The sequence below is a fragment of the Macrobrachium rosenbergii genome, chromosome 52, assembly GCF_040412425.1.
Source record: "Macrobrachium rosenbergii isolate ZJJX-2024 chromosome 52, ASM4041242v1, whole genome shotgun sequence".
NCBI classification, from domain to species: Eukaryota; Metazoa; Arthropoda; class Malacostraca; order Decapoda; family Palaemonidae; genus Macrobrachium; species Macrobrachium rosenbergii.
In genome coordinates, this window is record NC_089792.1 from 15,698,062 (window position 1) to 15,710,527 (window position 12,466).

General features: G+C 35.2%; 1 protein-coding gene across 1 annotated transcript; it reads left to right on the forward strand.

Annotated features, from left to right (window-relative positions):
- Positions 1-726: 726 nt before the first annotated feature.
- LOC136833896 (uncharacterized) lies at positions 727-11,732 on the forward strand. The gene is made up of 5 exons (XM_067096186.1): positions 727-908; positions 1,517-1,657; positions 2,951-3,156; positions 9,724-9,834; positions 10,772-11,732. The coding sequence occupies exons 1-5, from the start codon at positions 762-764 to the stop codon at positions 10,839-10,841; spliced, it is 675 nt and encodes a 224-aa protein (XP_066952287.1). The 5' UTR covers positions 727-761; the 3' UTR covers positions 10,842-11,732.
- The last annotated feature ends 734 nt before the right edge of the window (positions 11,733-12,466 follow it).

Consider the following 12,466-nt stretch of genomic DNA (forward strand, 5'->3'; position numbering starts at 1 on the left):
TTGGATGAACGTCCAAATACATAAAAGCTGTTAGAACAAAAGGCAGGAACAATGCTTTAAGAATTCACCGTTGGGAGTAAAATCACAGAATAAACTTTGATAACAGCAAAATAATGACCAAAACCAAAAATATACGAAAATGCATTGCTGTGAAAGAACTCTGTACACAGTAGCCAGAAAGAATCTTTTTGCCTCCAGCAGCTGTCAGAACGTGACCGTACACTGTTTATAACACATGCAGTAGTTTGGCACCAAATTTACGCACAACACTTCTATACATTCAAACATTAAGTCACAGGTAACCTATTTGTATCAATTTTATTACTTGATCTTTGGCATAACGGACCAGGATTCGAACTTAAAACTTTTTTGGGCTGTACATATTCCCGTCAAATTCAGACTCTGTACTTGGAATCAACTTGGATCTATTCATACACATGCGACAGTTTGTCAAAAATTCCAGACAGGGCATTTTTATACTGTCAAATATCAGACCAAAAATTACCCTTCGAAGACTGTTTTTCTTAATAGGACGAAACACTTCTGCCTTGCCCTTAGAGATAGTTAACGGATGAAAAGGGACAAAAAACAGGTGTTTTAGATTCGGAGATGACTTTATTTTAACTTGGCAAGGTCGTGTGCTGTAACAAAGCTTCAGGACAGCATAAACTAGGGTCAGTGGTAAACTATGATACTGAAAGAAACATGCGTAGTATATCACAATACAGTGTGGATCCTCTCTTCCAGAACAACCGCTCCAGATGCAGCGCAACCTGTTGCTCTTCGTCGTGGGGGTGGTCCTCCCCATGGTGTCCTCCTTCATCACATACACTCTGGTCACACTCGAAGCTAATGCCATGCCTTTGGATGAGACTGGAGGACTTATCATCTTACTCGCATTCCTTAAGGTATCTCTAAATCTCTGATTTATAATATTTATTTCGAGGCTCTCTACGCGGTAATCAGTTCATCTAAATCTTCACAATAAATTATGTGGTTTACCCACAGCACTTTTAAAAAGGATCTTTTATTCTCTTACAATACTTCAAAACTAATAAGGCTTTTATACTGGCGGCAGTTGAAAGCAAAAAAGGAAAATACCCTGTAAAATATAAAAGTCATAGTAATATATGTAACAAAATAAATTTTCCTAGTTTTGTTTCTATTTGCTATTCGCATAAAATAGCTAATACCTTCTATGGCTTAATTTTATTTAGCTCTGTCAACTGCTGAATTTCAAAAGAAAACCAACGGCATTTCTATTTTTACAATTCTTACGACACACATGTACAGTACATTACATACACATAAGCACACACACTACACACACACACACACACACACATATATATATATATATATATATATATATATATATATATATATATATATATATATATATATATATATATATATATACATATACATATACATACATAAATATATATATATATATATATATATATATATATATATATATATATATATATATATATAAATTACGCTTTCATTGCAGTTGCTGTTAATCAGCACGACAGGCGTATTCCCTATCGACATGAACAGCCTCTTCAGTGACCTCATGGAACTCCAGAGAAAGAAGAGAGACGTCATTGTGGATGACTCAACATCCTCACACCGTAACGCGACCCTATATCAGGTGTGTGAAGCATTTAATCTCAGTTTTTATTTCTGTTATTACGGATCAAATTTCTCAATATAAATCCATCATAATCCTGGTAGTAGCTCTACTAAGGCTAGCTAACTTCCAAATGATAATGGAGAGCAGCCACTGCTGTAGCTGGACTCTGCATTCTAGCAGGTTAGTGTTAGCTATGTATATCTGTTATGTATATCTTAGTTTAATCCAGACCACTGAGCTGATTAACAGCTCTCCTAGGGCTGCCTGAAGGATTAGATTTATTTTTACGTGGCTAAGAACCAATTGGTTACCTAGCAACGGACCTGCAGCATTGTAGAATCCGAACCACATTATAGCAATTTCTATCACCAGAAACAAATTCCTCTTGTTCTTCACTGGCCGGTCGGAGATTCGAACTCGCGACCAACAGAGTGGTAGCTGAGAACGGAACCCACTCACCCAGCGAGGAACTTGTTAGTGTTAGCTACAATACTAAATTGTTAACCGAGTGTTCAAAACCTTTCTTAATATGTGCAGTCCCATCATCATGTTGCAATGCGTTCGTGTAATGTGATGTTCTATCTATCAACGTTGCTCTTTTATAAAATCTTATCACGATTTGACAACCTTACGATTTCCTAATATTCACTAGTAATATAAAAAACCATGTAAAGTACCTTGTGCTTCCTATTACAGTAACTGTTACAAAAATAAAAATATTGTCAAAGACTTTCATAAGGGCACCTTTGTGGAAAGGTGTGGCTTAGAGCAATAACGACTTTAGCTGAAAACTGAACAGCCTCGAGAAAGGGCTTTCAATGAATAATCATGACTTTCCGAGGCCTTTACATAACACTGGTGATGAGGAAATGCAGGGATATCTGCAAATACAATTCTCTGCAGAAGCATCATTCTCGATCTCCTATACACGCAGGTGTCTGCATTCTTACAGATACCAGTGCAATGAGAGAGAGAGAGAGAGAGAGAGAGAGAGAGAGAGAGAGAAACTGAAATACCATTTAAACAAGGGATTTTAGCATTTTGTGTAGAATCGTTAAAAATATAGCCTTTCCTAATACATTACACTGAATTTCCATTTGCTAATTACTACTCCAGGTGGGTTTTAATTGCATTCTTCTCATATTCATTCAGTATATACCGTTTCACTCGGTGAACTGAGAGGACGCGAACACCCTCCTTAGGACTTCAGCCTCTTAATGAGATACAGATACATACATATATACATACAAAATAGAGAAAGAGCTAAAAACTAAATGAATAATTATTTCTGGCCTCTATTTCTCGCGGCAGGCTCCAGATGTAGACCTAATGCCTTGTACGAGGCGTTTCATTTGCGAACTGGAGAACGTGGCCAAAACGAGCGACAAATACCTTCCCAAGAGGCCCAATGCTATTGACGATGGAGAAGACGGCTGGGACCTAGAGGAGGACGTGGCCCCCGAGCAAGTGGACCCCTTGTCTGAGCTTCAGATAGAAGCCGTGAGGGCTCTCTTCAGGTAGGTCTCCAGCACTGATATCTGTGAATGTGCAATTCTCTCTCTCTCTCTCTCTCTCGAGCTGTATTGGTAAAGGTGTGTTTTCTTGTGACAACAATGTTTATAGTAGAAACAAATAATGCTTTAAAAAGAAAATGAATATAGAAAAGGTTTTGTAGATTATGTATTGGTTTTAATATTAGGGATTTTGTTTTATGTCGACTGTATTAACGTTACCATTATTACCTTATCAAATTCAATACCTTGATTTGAGAAGAGAATAGCGTTATATTGCATCCGCACAGGTAGGCTCAGTAAGGATGACATCCGCAATTAAATGATGGCAAATCGGCCGCCATCTTGTACTGGGCAAGTTCCCATTTACAGTGCATGTAAATAACAGAAAAACCAGCCGGGAGCCAGAAATGCTTACTCATGAGTGCACAAATCGAAGAGACAGGTTTCCCAACGGAAATCTATAATATCGTTTCTTACGTAGGTTTAACTTTAAATTTATTTAATATGAAGCAATAATGACGCTCTGACAGCCCCATGGCGTCGGGGGTTTCCCCAGGACTTTTCTCTGGCATATTTACTTCTAATTAAATAAGAATTTAATCATTTTGTTCCTGGTTTAGTGTTACTGGCATTCAGAAGTATCGAGTCCATAATTACAAGCTCTACAAAATAGGTTATGTCAGAAGGAAGCAAAGGTACTGAAATTTCAGTGACGCCTAGTTATGTAAAAAAATCGCGCTACGAAGTAGAGTATGAAAAGGATATGCTCTGTCTCTGGGATCTTTTATTCAGGACTGATTCACTGATGACATGTTAATTCCATCCTATTAATACGTTATGAAAATTATGTGTATATATGTATACATACTGCATATATATATATATATATATATATATATATATATATATATATATATATATATATATATATATATATACACATATACAGATATATATCCACCTTCAGGCCTCATGTTTTTCCAGCAGTCTGTTTTATACGCATCTTCACTCACCTCTATCCTACCATCACATAATTCTCATCCAAGAAGGTCTGAGTCTTCCAATTTTTCTGATGCACAGAGGAGCCGAGCTGACACTGTTACGTTATATATACAGTATATATACATATATATATATACATGTATATAAACATATGTATATATATACAGTATATATACATATAAATATATATGTATATATACAGTATATATACATATATATATATACACATATGTACAGTATATATACATACATATATCTATATTATATATATACGTATATATACATATATATACAGGTATACATAAACAAATATACACATAAGTAAACAAATAAACATTTACTCTATGTTTTACAGTTACTTACCACAGAGAGAGGTTGCGTAGGCTATGCATAGCTCCCCTTTCCTTTAATTTACCTGCAAAATTGTAAAAACTTGATTCAAAATCATTCAGCTTTCATACGGAGTCACTGCTGACGGAAGAAGGCGTGAATTCTGAAAAGCAGGAGATAGAAGAGATGGCAGCGAATAAACAATATCAGAAGGACCCCGGTTTCTAATGCATAACTGCATAGCAAAATGCACATCAGAAAGATGCAAATACAAAAACATAGGACTTCTGTTCACGAGAAGCACTTTACGAAAACTGCTTACAGGAAAATATTATTTAAACCGATATTAAATGGACCTAACATTCGTTTATGAGCCTGAGAAACAGCTATTTCCCATCGCGTCGGGTATGTTGTCAGCAATTAAAAAGAAGTGACTCTCTAAACACAGAGATAAAGACGATTTCTCTCATTTCAATTCTAACAGTTATTCTGCGACAGACAGGCATTAAGATTAATGCCGCACAACGTTTTCTAGTTTAATAATAAATCCTGGTCAGTAATCCTATTGCCGTGTGCCATTTGGGCATTAAGCCAATTTCCTTATTGCCCAGGTAATATCCAATATGCTGCTAAAACACAAACACACTCGTGTATGTATGTATGTATGTATGTACGTACGTATATATATATAATATATATACATATATATATATTTATTTATATAATATATATATGTTGTGTATGTATATATACACTTTGCACCTTTGGTTCTGCCTCTAATACGTATACTATAACACACACACACACACACACACACACACACACACACACACACACACACACACATATATATATATATATATATATATATATATATATATATATATATATATATATATATATACGTACATACATACATAGACACACACAGACACAAACGCAAAAACACACAACACAAATATACACATATATATATTTATATGTATACACACATATAAGAATGATGTAACTGACAATTAAATTAAAGAATTGAACTTCATCTCTCAAAGCACGATTGAACGCGTTACTTCTTAGTTGAAAGCACACAGCTTTACCAATCCCACTTCCGGGGAAGATATTTTTCCTCTTCCGCTGAGAGGTTAAATGTGGCCTCTTACGTGCTTACCTGCCGTCTTCCCCAGAGTGAACTTTTAGAGATATCGTTTACCATCAGTTGGAAACAAGAACAAAGACATAGCGCTTAGAAGCTCCAGCATTCATGAAATTGAAACTTGATGAGTGGACTGCATTAGAAAAGAAATCGTTCTAAATTATTCATACCTCTGGGAAATAAGAATGATAGGTTTCCAGTAAAACAGAAAGATGCCTTGGGAGCACCGACGGAAAGATTATCATCAGAGAGATGCTCAATTCTGCTGACGAAAAAAAAAAAAGAAAAAAAAAGCAATGGAGAGTGAATTGCGTCAGTCTCGGGAGAGTCCCAAAGTTTTTCCACCCGACAAGGAAAGACAATAGCTCATTAAAACAAAGGCGAATTCATTACACGGTAATGAAATTTAAAGGATCGAAGCCATTAAATCCCCAAACCCTTTGAGCTCATAAAATCCGAAAGCTCTACTCAGTTTTTAATTAAATTAGCATCGGTAATGGCACGTACACCGCTTATACTTCGCTTAACGAGGAACTTAATTACAAGCCAATCCATTTTACATTCGTGATTAACTCTTCCACGAAAACCACATATGTTACTTTTAACAAGTGTCCAATTGATTTTGTAAATCTCATACGTCTTTTGATAAACCTCTTGTACAATTCTAATATTCCTTTTCAACTGCATAAAAGGAAAATCATGAAGAATACCTAACATAATGTTTACGCTTAAAATATGGCTTATTACACTTGAGTTTTCTATGACTAATAATGGATTCAGAGCCGATGAAACACGGTTTTTCGACAACAACTTTTTACAAAGCATCGATAAAGGTGAAAGTTGGCAAGTGTATATTTTATAACCCTACCTAATTTTTGCAAGTATTATTTAGTACCTAAGTTCAATAGTTCTGGTACTTATCAGAGTAAAAGTGTTTCCTATGCCAGAAACATCAATATCGCAGGTAAGGGTTTTGAACACAATAATGACGTTACTATGACGTCATGAGGCTCCACACACTGAAGAGTAGTTTGCATGCATACGGGGAAAACGTCTCTTCACTGTGACTCTGCCCATTTGCCGATGACAAATTCACTAATTGATATTACAAACCCAATCTAGGCTTCAGCGATATCAATGATGGCGAGCAGGATTTGTAATCGTTCCCATGATTGCATTATCATTCTCAATTTTATTATTATTATTATTATTATTATTATTATTATTATTATTATTATTATTATTATTATTATTATTATTATATTTTGTGGCGGTTTCATCGCAACTTCCACAGCTGCAGTTGTTGGGACTAAGCTGTTAGCTTGGAATTCTTCCATTTTCATGATATTCACATTGTTTCCATTTTACAAATAATTCAACGTATGTAATTCATCCACATAATGAACCAGTCTTTAGCTCATTTGTTAGATCTGCATCTATCAGGGCGGGAATACAAAAAGACAATCCCTATTGTTTTACCTCAGGTTTCGACACTATAGCTTTCTATTTGCTGCAGCTAGAGATGAGCGTTGCCAAGTAACTATTACCCACCATACACATAATTACCTATTCACGCTATAGTAAATCTTGCCACGGATCTTCTTGCTTGTATAGAAAGTGGCAAGCCGTAGCACATGTGCAGTCTTGACACCACGGGGACAATTCCATATCCTGTTGGCCATTATCGAATTTGTTGAAGCCGCCCTAGACTGTGTAAGCATATCCATTCTTACTGCCTGACTGCCTGGTGGATGGGCGGAGCATCATGACGCCATATCCAGTGGTCTGGTTAAACTAAGGTATACTTAACTTATGTTTACGTCACGAATGGTTTTAGGATCCTTGTCTGTGATTTTCTCGGTTCCGGCATCGACGACTTCGTTTTACTCTATAAATATCAAAACTATCGAACTTAGGTACTAAATAATACTTGCAAAATTAGGCAGGGTTATAAAATATACACTTGCCAACTTCCACCTTTATCCAATGCTTTGATAAAAAGGTGCTGCCGAAAAAACGTGTTTCATCGGCTCTGAATCCCTAGTATAGTTAAAAATCTATGAAAGATATTTTTACTGAATAATCTTTCATAAAGAAAAGATGGCCTCCCACCTCATATTCTAAACGGCATTATTCTCTCCATACCCAAAGTTTCAATGAAAACTTCTTCATTAAGTCTTAGAAAAATTATGGGTAAAATTATGTCAACAAACGGCGTTATTGACAAGTGAAGGAAAAAACTCATGACTAAATATCAATATATATTTATGCGCCAACAAAGACACGGAAAACAGGTGGTAACAGGACGTTGGATTTAACCCGGTTTCATTTTAAAGACAATATGTATTAATAACATCTGAAATGGATGTAAGAATTTCAGTAATTGCAATTATAACTGCCTTTAATATCAATAATATTAATAATAATTCAGAAGACCCTTAGAAATTGGAGTTTTATGGAAGGTCATAAAAAGCATAAGCTTTTTGGACACTCGTTTTCTTCTTCAGAGAAAATCAAATAAATGAGAAGAAATTATTTCATGCCCTAACTGTATGGAGGGCAGACCGTCTAAGTAATTGTGTCTCGTTCTTCGATGAAACGACTGCCAATAAACGATTAACTTCAGTAACAGGAACGGGTTTCTGGGATTATGGTCAAGTGTGTATGTGTGTGTGTGTCATTACAGATTCAGCCTCTCTACATACAGTAGTCTTCGTCGCAAACTCTGATGACATGTCGATTATTGATTTAGTCTACCCTGACAAACGGTTTATGGCTGACTGTACTTATGGAATTATTCAATACCCCTTCGACTATTTTCTCTTTTACTGTCGTTGCTTTCATAAATCTACCCTACGTTTGTTAAAAGCGTGCTGTGGCTACTAATCTCACAATGTTTCCAATGGCTCTGTTTCTGCCGTGCAAGCGTACAGCCTTTTTCATGCTTGGAAATACGTTTATTCAAACTCATATTAGCTTCTCCCACCTAAGAATTTATTTTTCTTTACATTTAACCTGACACACACAAATTATATATATATATATATATATATATATATATATATATATATATATATATATATATATATATATATATATATATATATATATATACGCGGGAACTGTCATCAGAAACTGTTAATTTATTTTTATAAAAGATACTTCTCTATTTATTTTTACAGTAGATATCTCTCGTTGCTGTTGAAATGAAAGGCAACCAGCAGATCATCGTTATTTAAATATTCCATGTTTTATACTATTTTCGGGCCGAAATGTAGCTTTATAATTTGTTGATTTTTTCATCTATGGGCCAAGCTCTTTTTTTTTAATGCAACACATGATCTATGACATAATATCCTAGCAGGGGTGTTAATTACGCCCGCGCCCACAGTCAGTGGCAATAAATTCTTTGCTAACCAACCGAGAGATTACACTGTACTGACCCATTCTGCCCCACGCCCCCCGCCCCCCATAAGCCAGGTAACCGTTCCTGTTGCCAAAGATATTTACTGTATCCTTCACTGGATTCACTTACCGTGATACGGTTTGCCCGCAACATAAATAGAACTGGAAAAATTTCCTTATGTTCATTACATTTTCTAAGGGGACGAAAAGGTTTATGAGCTATTAATAATTTTTATAAATACTTCAGTACTGCATTTCATGAGTATCTCTATCGTGTATATTTCTGAGCGTGATCGTTCATAATAATAATAATAATAATAATAATAATAATAATAATAATAATAATAATAATAATAATAATAATAATAATAATAATAATAATACCTGTTATTGAAAACTTTCTTATTATCAATACCACAAAGAGCCTATTTTACCATTCCTCTATAGCGGGATTCACAAAATGGAAACCTAATAAATGAACTGCCTTCTACGCTAGCACAAAAATCATCTCGAACTCTTACAATATCTATTAAGAAAACTCAACATGAGTGTCAATGACCTAACCAGTGAATGTAAGGACAGACTCCTGTGTATCTATCATTAAAGACACTCCATTATGTTTTACAGTATGACTAATTAATCGTTCTCTCTCTCTCTCTCTCTCTCTCTCTCTCTCTCTCAAGGGATGAGGATCCAACTGGCGAATTATCCGAGAGGAGCAAAAAAGGATTAGCTGTTATTGAAGGCCTTACGGGATCCGTGTGTGAGGAAGCCTACAGACTCTGTCCAGGGAGGTAGGTCCGAGACTTTCATTTTTCCTTTTCTTTACGAAAGTAAATGTTTTTCTTTCTCTCCAGCACCTGGAAAAGTGAGCTCTTTTGGTTAGTTCCTGGAACATTAACATTCCTTTGTCTAGTGACCAAAGACGTCAGTTGGTAAGGGATGTAAAGAATTCCTTGTTTGGGAACATCATCTTTTCACATTTTCTTTAAAAATGCGCACTGCATTTCAACAGTACTCTTTTCTTTTTCTTTTTTATTTTGTCAAATGAGAGTCTACGCTTATGTATGTACCTTTTCGATAAAAGATTATTTGTATTAATTGCTAAGAAATGAAAATACTTTGGGAAAAGTAGCTATCAAAATCTGTCTTCTTCCGAAAGTTGATGACAATTTCCTATTTTATTTTAAGAACATTAACACTTTAAGTATTTAGTTTTAGACCACTGAGCTGATTAACAATGCAAGGATCTTATTTTACGTGGCTAAGAACCAATCGGTTACTGCAGTCTTCGTTTACTATAGTTATGGAGATGTTATTTTTCATTAAATTTTCGATTAATGTTTTAAAATGAAAAATTATAATTCAGATCTAGTTTAACGAAGAATAAAAAATTAAAAAACTTTTGAGGGGAAATTAGGACAGGTGAAAGGCTTATTTTTCCTTAGAAAGGTAACGTAGTCCATGATTTTATAGCTCTTGTAATCTAGTCGAAACTAAATCCCAATCTTGGCAACTTTATATCAATTTAAAGTATTCGGATTTGGATACATCCATTTGTCAAATTTCATATTAATCCAGTTAATCTCTCTAATGGAGGTGGAGAGATAGGAAATCCAATTATTCTCTTCGTCAAATGGTCAAGACTCCAATTAACCTTTCTATTATATGGAACAGAAACTGAAACATAAATATAGCTCTGACATTCATCCTTTCAATTACTTTCCAAAGGTTTACAGCGCCAACTCTCTATAGAACATTCTTCGATGAGATCAATTTCGAGATATCTGCAAACATTTAAAGAGTTCAAAACTAACCAATGACAAAAGGATGAATTCTCAACCTAAGCTGAGACTGACAACGACACTGGGTGATGCCTAAGCTTGAATACTACACAAGGACTTACAGCAACTGACATCGTCCACACATACACACGACTACTCTTCAAGACCGCTGTTAGAAAGGCGACGAACATCGTAGCTAAAATGATGGAGAGACTGGCAACGGCTCTCTCTGTAACCGAGATATGGCGGCATTTACAAAGGCTAATCGAGGTATGACGGCATGCACGAAAGCTTGCAGAAATATGACCGCATATACAAAGGCTTGTAGAGATATGACGGCATATACAAAGTCTGGCAGAGGTATGACGGCATTCACAAAGGTTTGTAAAAATATGACGGCATGTAAAAAAGCTTGGAAAAATCACTGTTCATTAAAATTTTGCATTACATATGATCATCATTTCTTACACGAGAAAAATGAAAGACCTGGGATCAACGGAAATTATTTGCTCGTTGTTCATTACAAAGTTAATTTGTTTTGCATAACAGCAACAAAAACAATGATTTTTCCAAGTCAGGGTAAAATGAACTTTCCTGACATTTAAACATTATTAAGGGCATTTCATTAAAGGACGACAGCCAATTTTTCCATTAATATTAAGTAATAAAATAGTTTTTATGACTTTTACACATCGTTATTACAGTTAATGTTAAAAAAAGAGGGCATTGTTTATAATCATATCTTGTCTTATTTTCCTCCAACCCCTTTTTATCACTTCATTCCTCATACGGTCGGAATAAATGAAATAATATAGAATCGCTCTTGATGACGAAATGTCACAATAAAATAGCATGCAAGTTTGCAACTATATCCACTGGAAGCTGTGAGGAGTCTCATAATTCGCTTCCCCTGCACTGCACACCTGCTCCAAATGAACAATTTACAGACCAACAAATCAGAAAAAAAAACATAACTCGACAGCTTAAGAAAGTGGACTATAAATGCCAATTCAATTTACCTCCCATAAAACTTCTAAAAGATCATGAGAGAAAAGAAACCATTTTCCTAATATGAATAACATCTTCGTAAGTTTACGACAAAAGTTTGAGTGAATTCTTGATCTTAACTTTAAAAATCTTTTTTTTCTTTTTCTAATAATACAGCAATTTTCACTTACCATGCTTTTAAACTTCACATTTGCACAAAGTAATCATTTTCCCGATTGTGCTTTTGAAAGAGGTTATAATGAAAGAACCCAAAAGAGCTAATGTTAGGAAGTTTGCTATGCTCTATCGACTTGCTGGTACGAGTCCATAAGTCACACAAGGCTTTCTAATACCTCTAACACCTTACCACGCCGGCATTCATCATTAACCCGGCTTAATGTGAACCAACCAACCATTAAACAAATAACTTATATTGCCGGCGTTAATCTTTATCGTTGTAATGTAAAAGAGACTACTTCATGACAGGAACAAATGCTTCTGACTACAATGAATGTAAAACAAGGCAACTAGAATTGCCGCCTTACAATTTTTATCTTCGTGTCCGCATGCCGTCGGCAGTGGCAAGCATGACCCAATAATAAAATGTCAAACTAAATGTAAACAAAAATGTTCTGTGAGAAGCTCAGTAAGTAGG

Coding starts and splice junctions, on each gene's coding strand:
- LOC136833896 (XM_067096186.1), top strand. CDS start 762: ATGCAGCGCAACCTGTTGCTCTTCGTCGTGGGGGTGGTCCTCCCCATG. Junction 1,658..2,950: donor GTAACGCGACCCTATATCAG/GTGTGTGAAGCA, acceptor TTCTCGCGGCAG/GCTCCAGATGTAGACCTAAT. Junction 9,835..10,771: donor TACAGACTCTGTCCAGGGAG/GTAGGTCCGAGA, acceptor TACTTTCCAAAG/GTTTACAGCGCCAACTCTCT.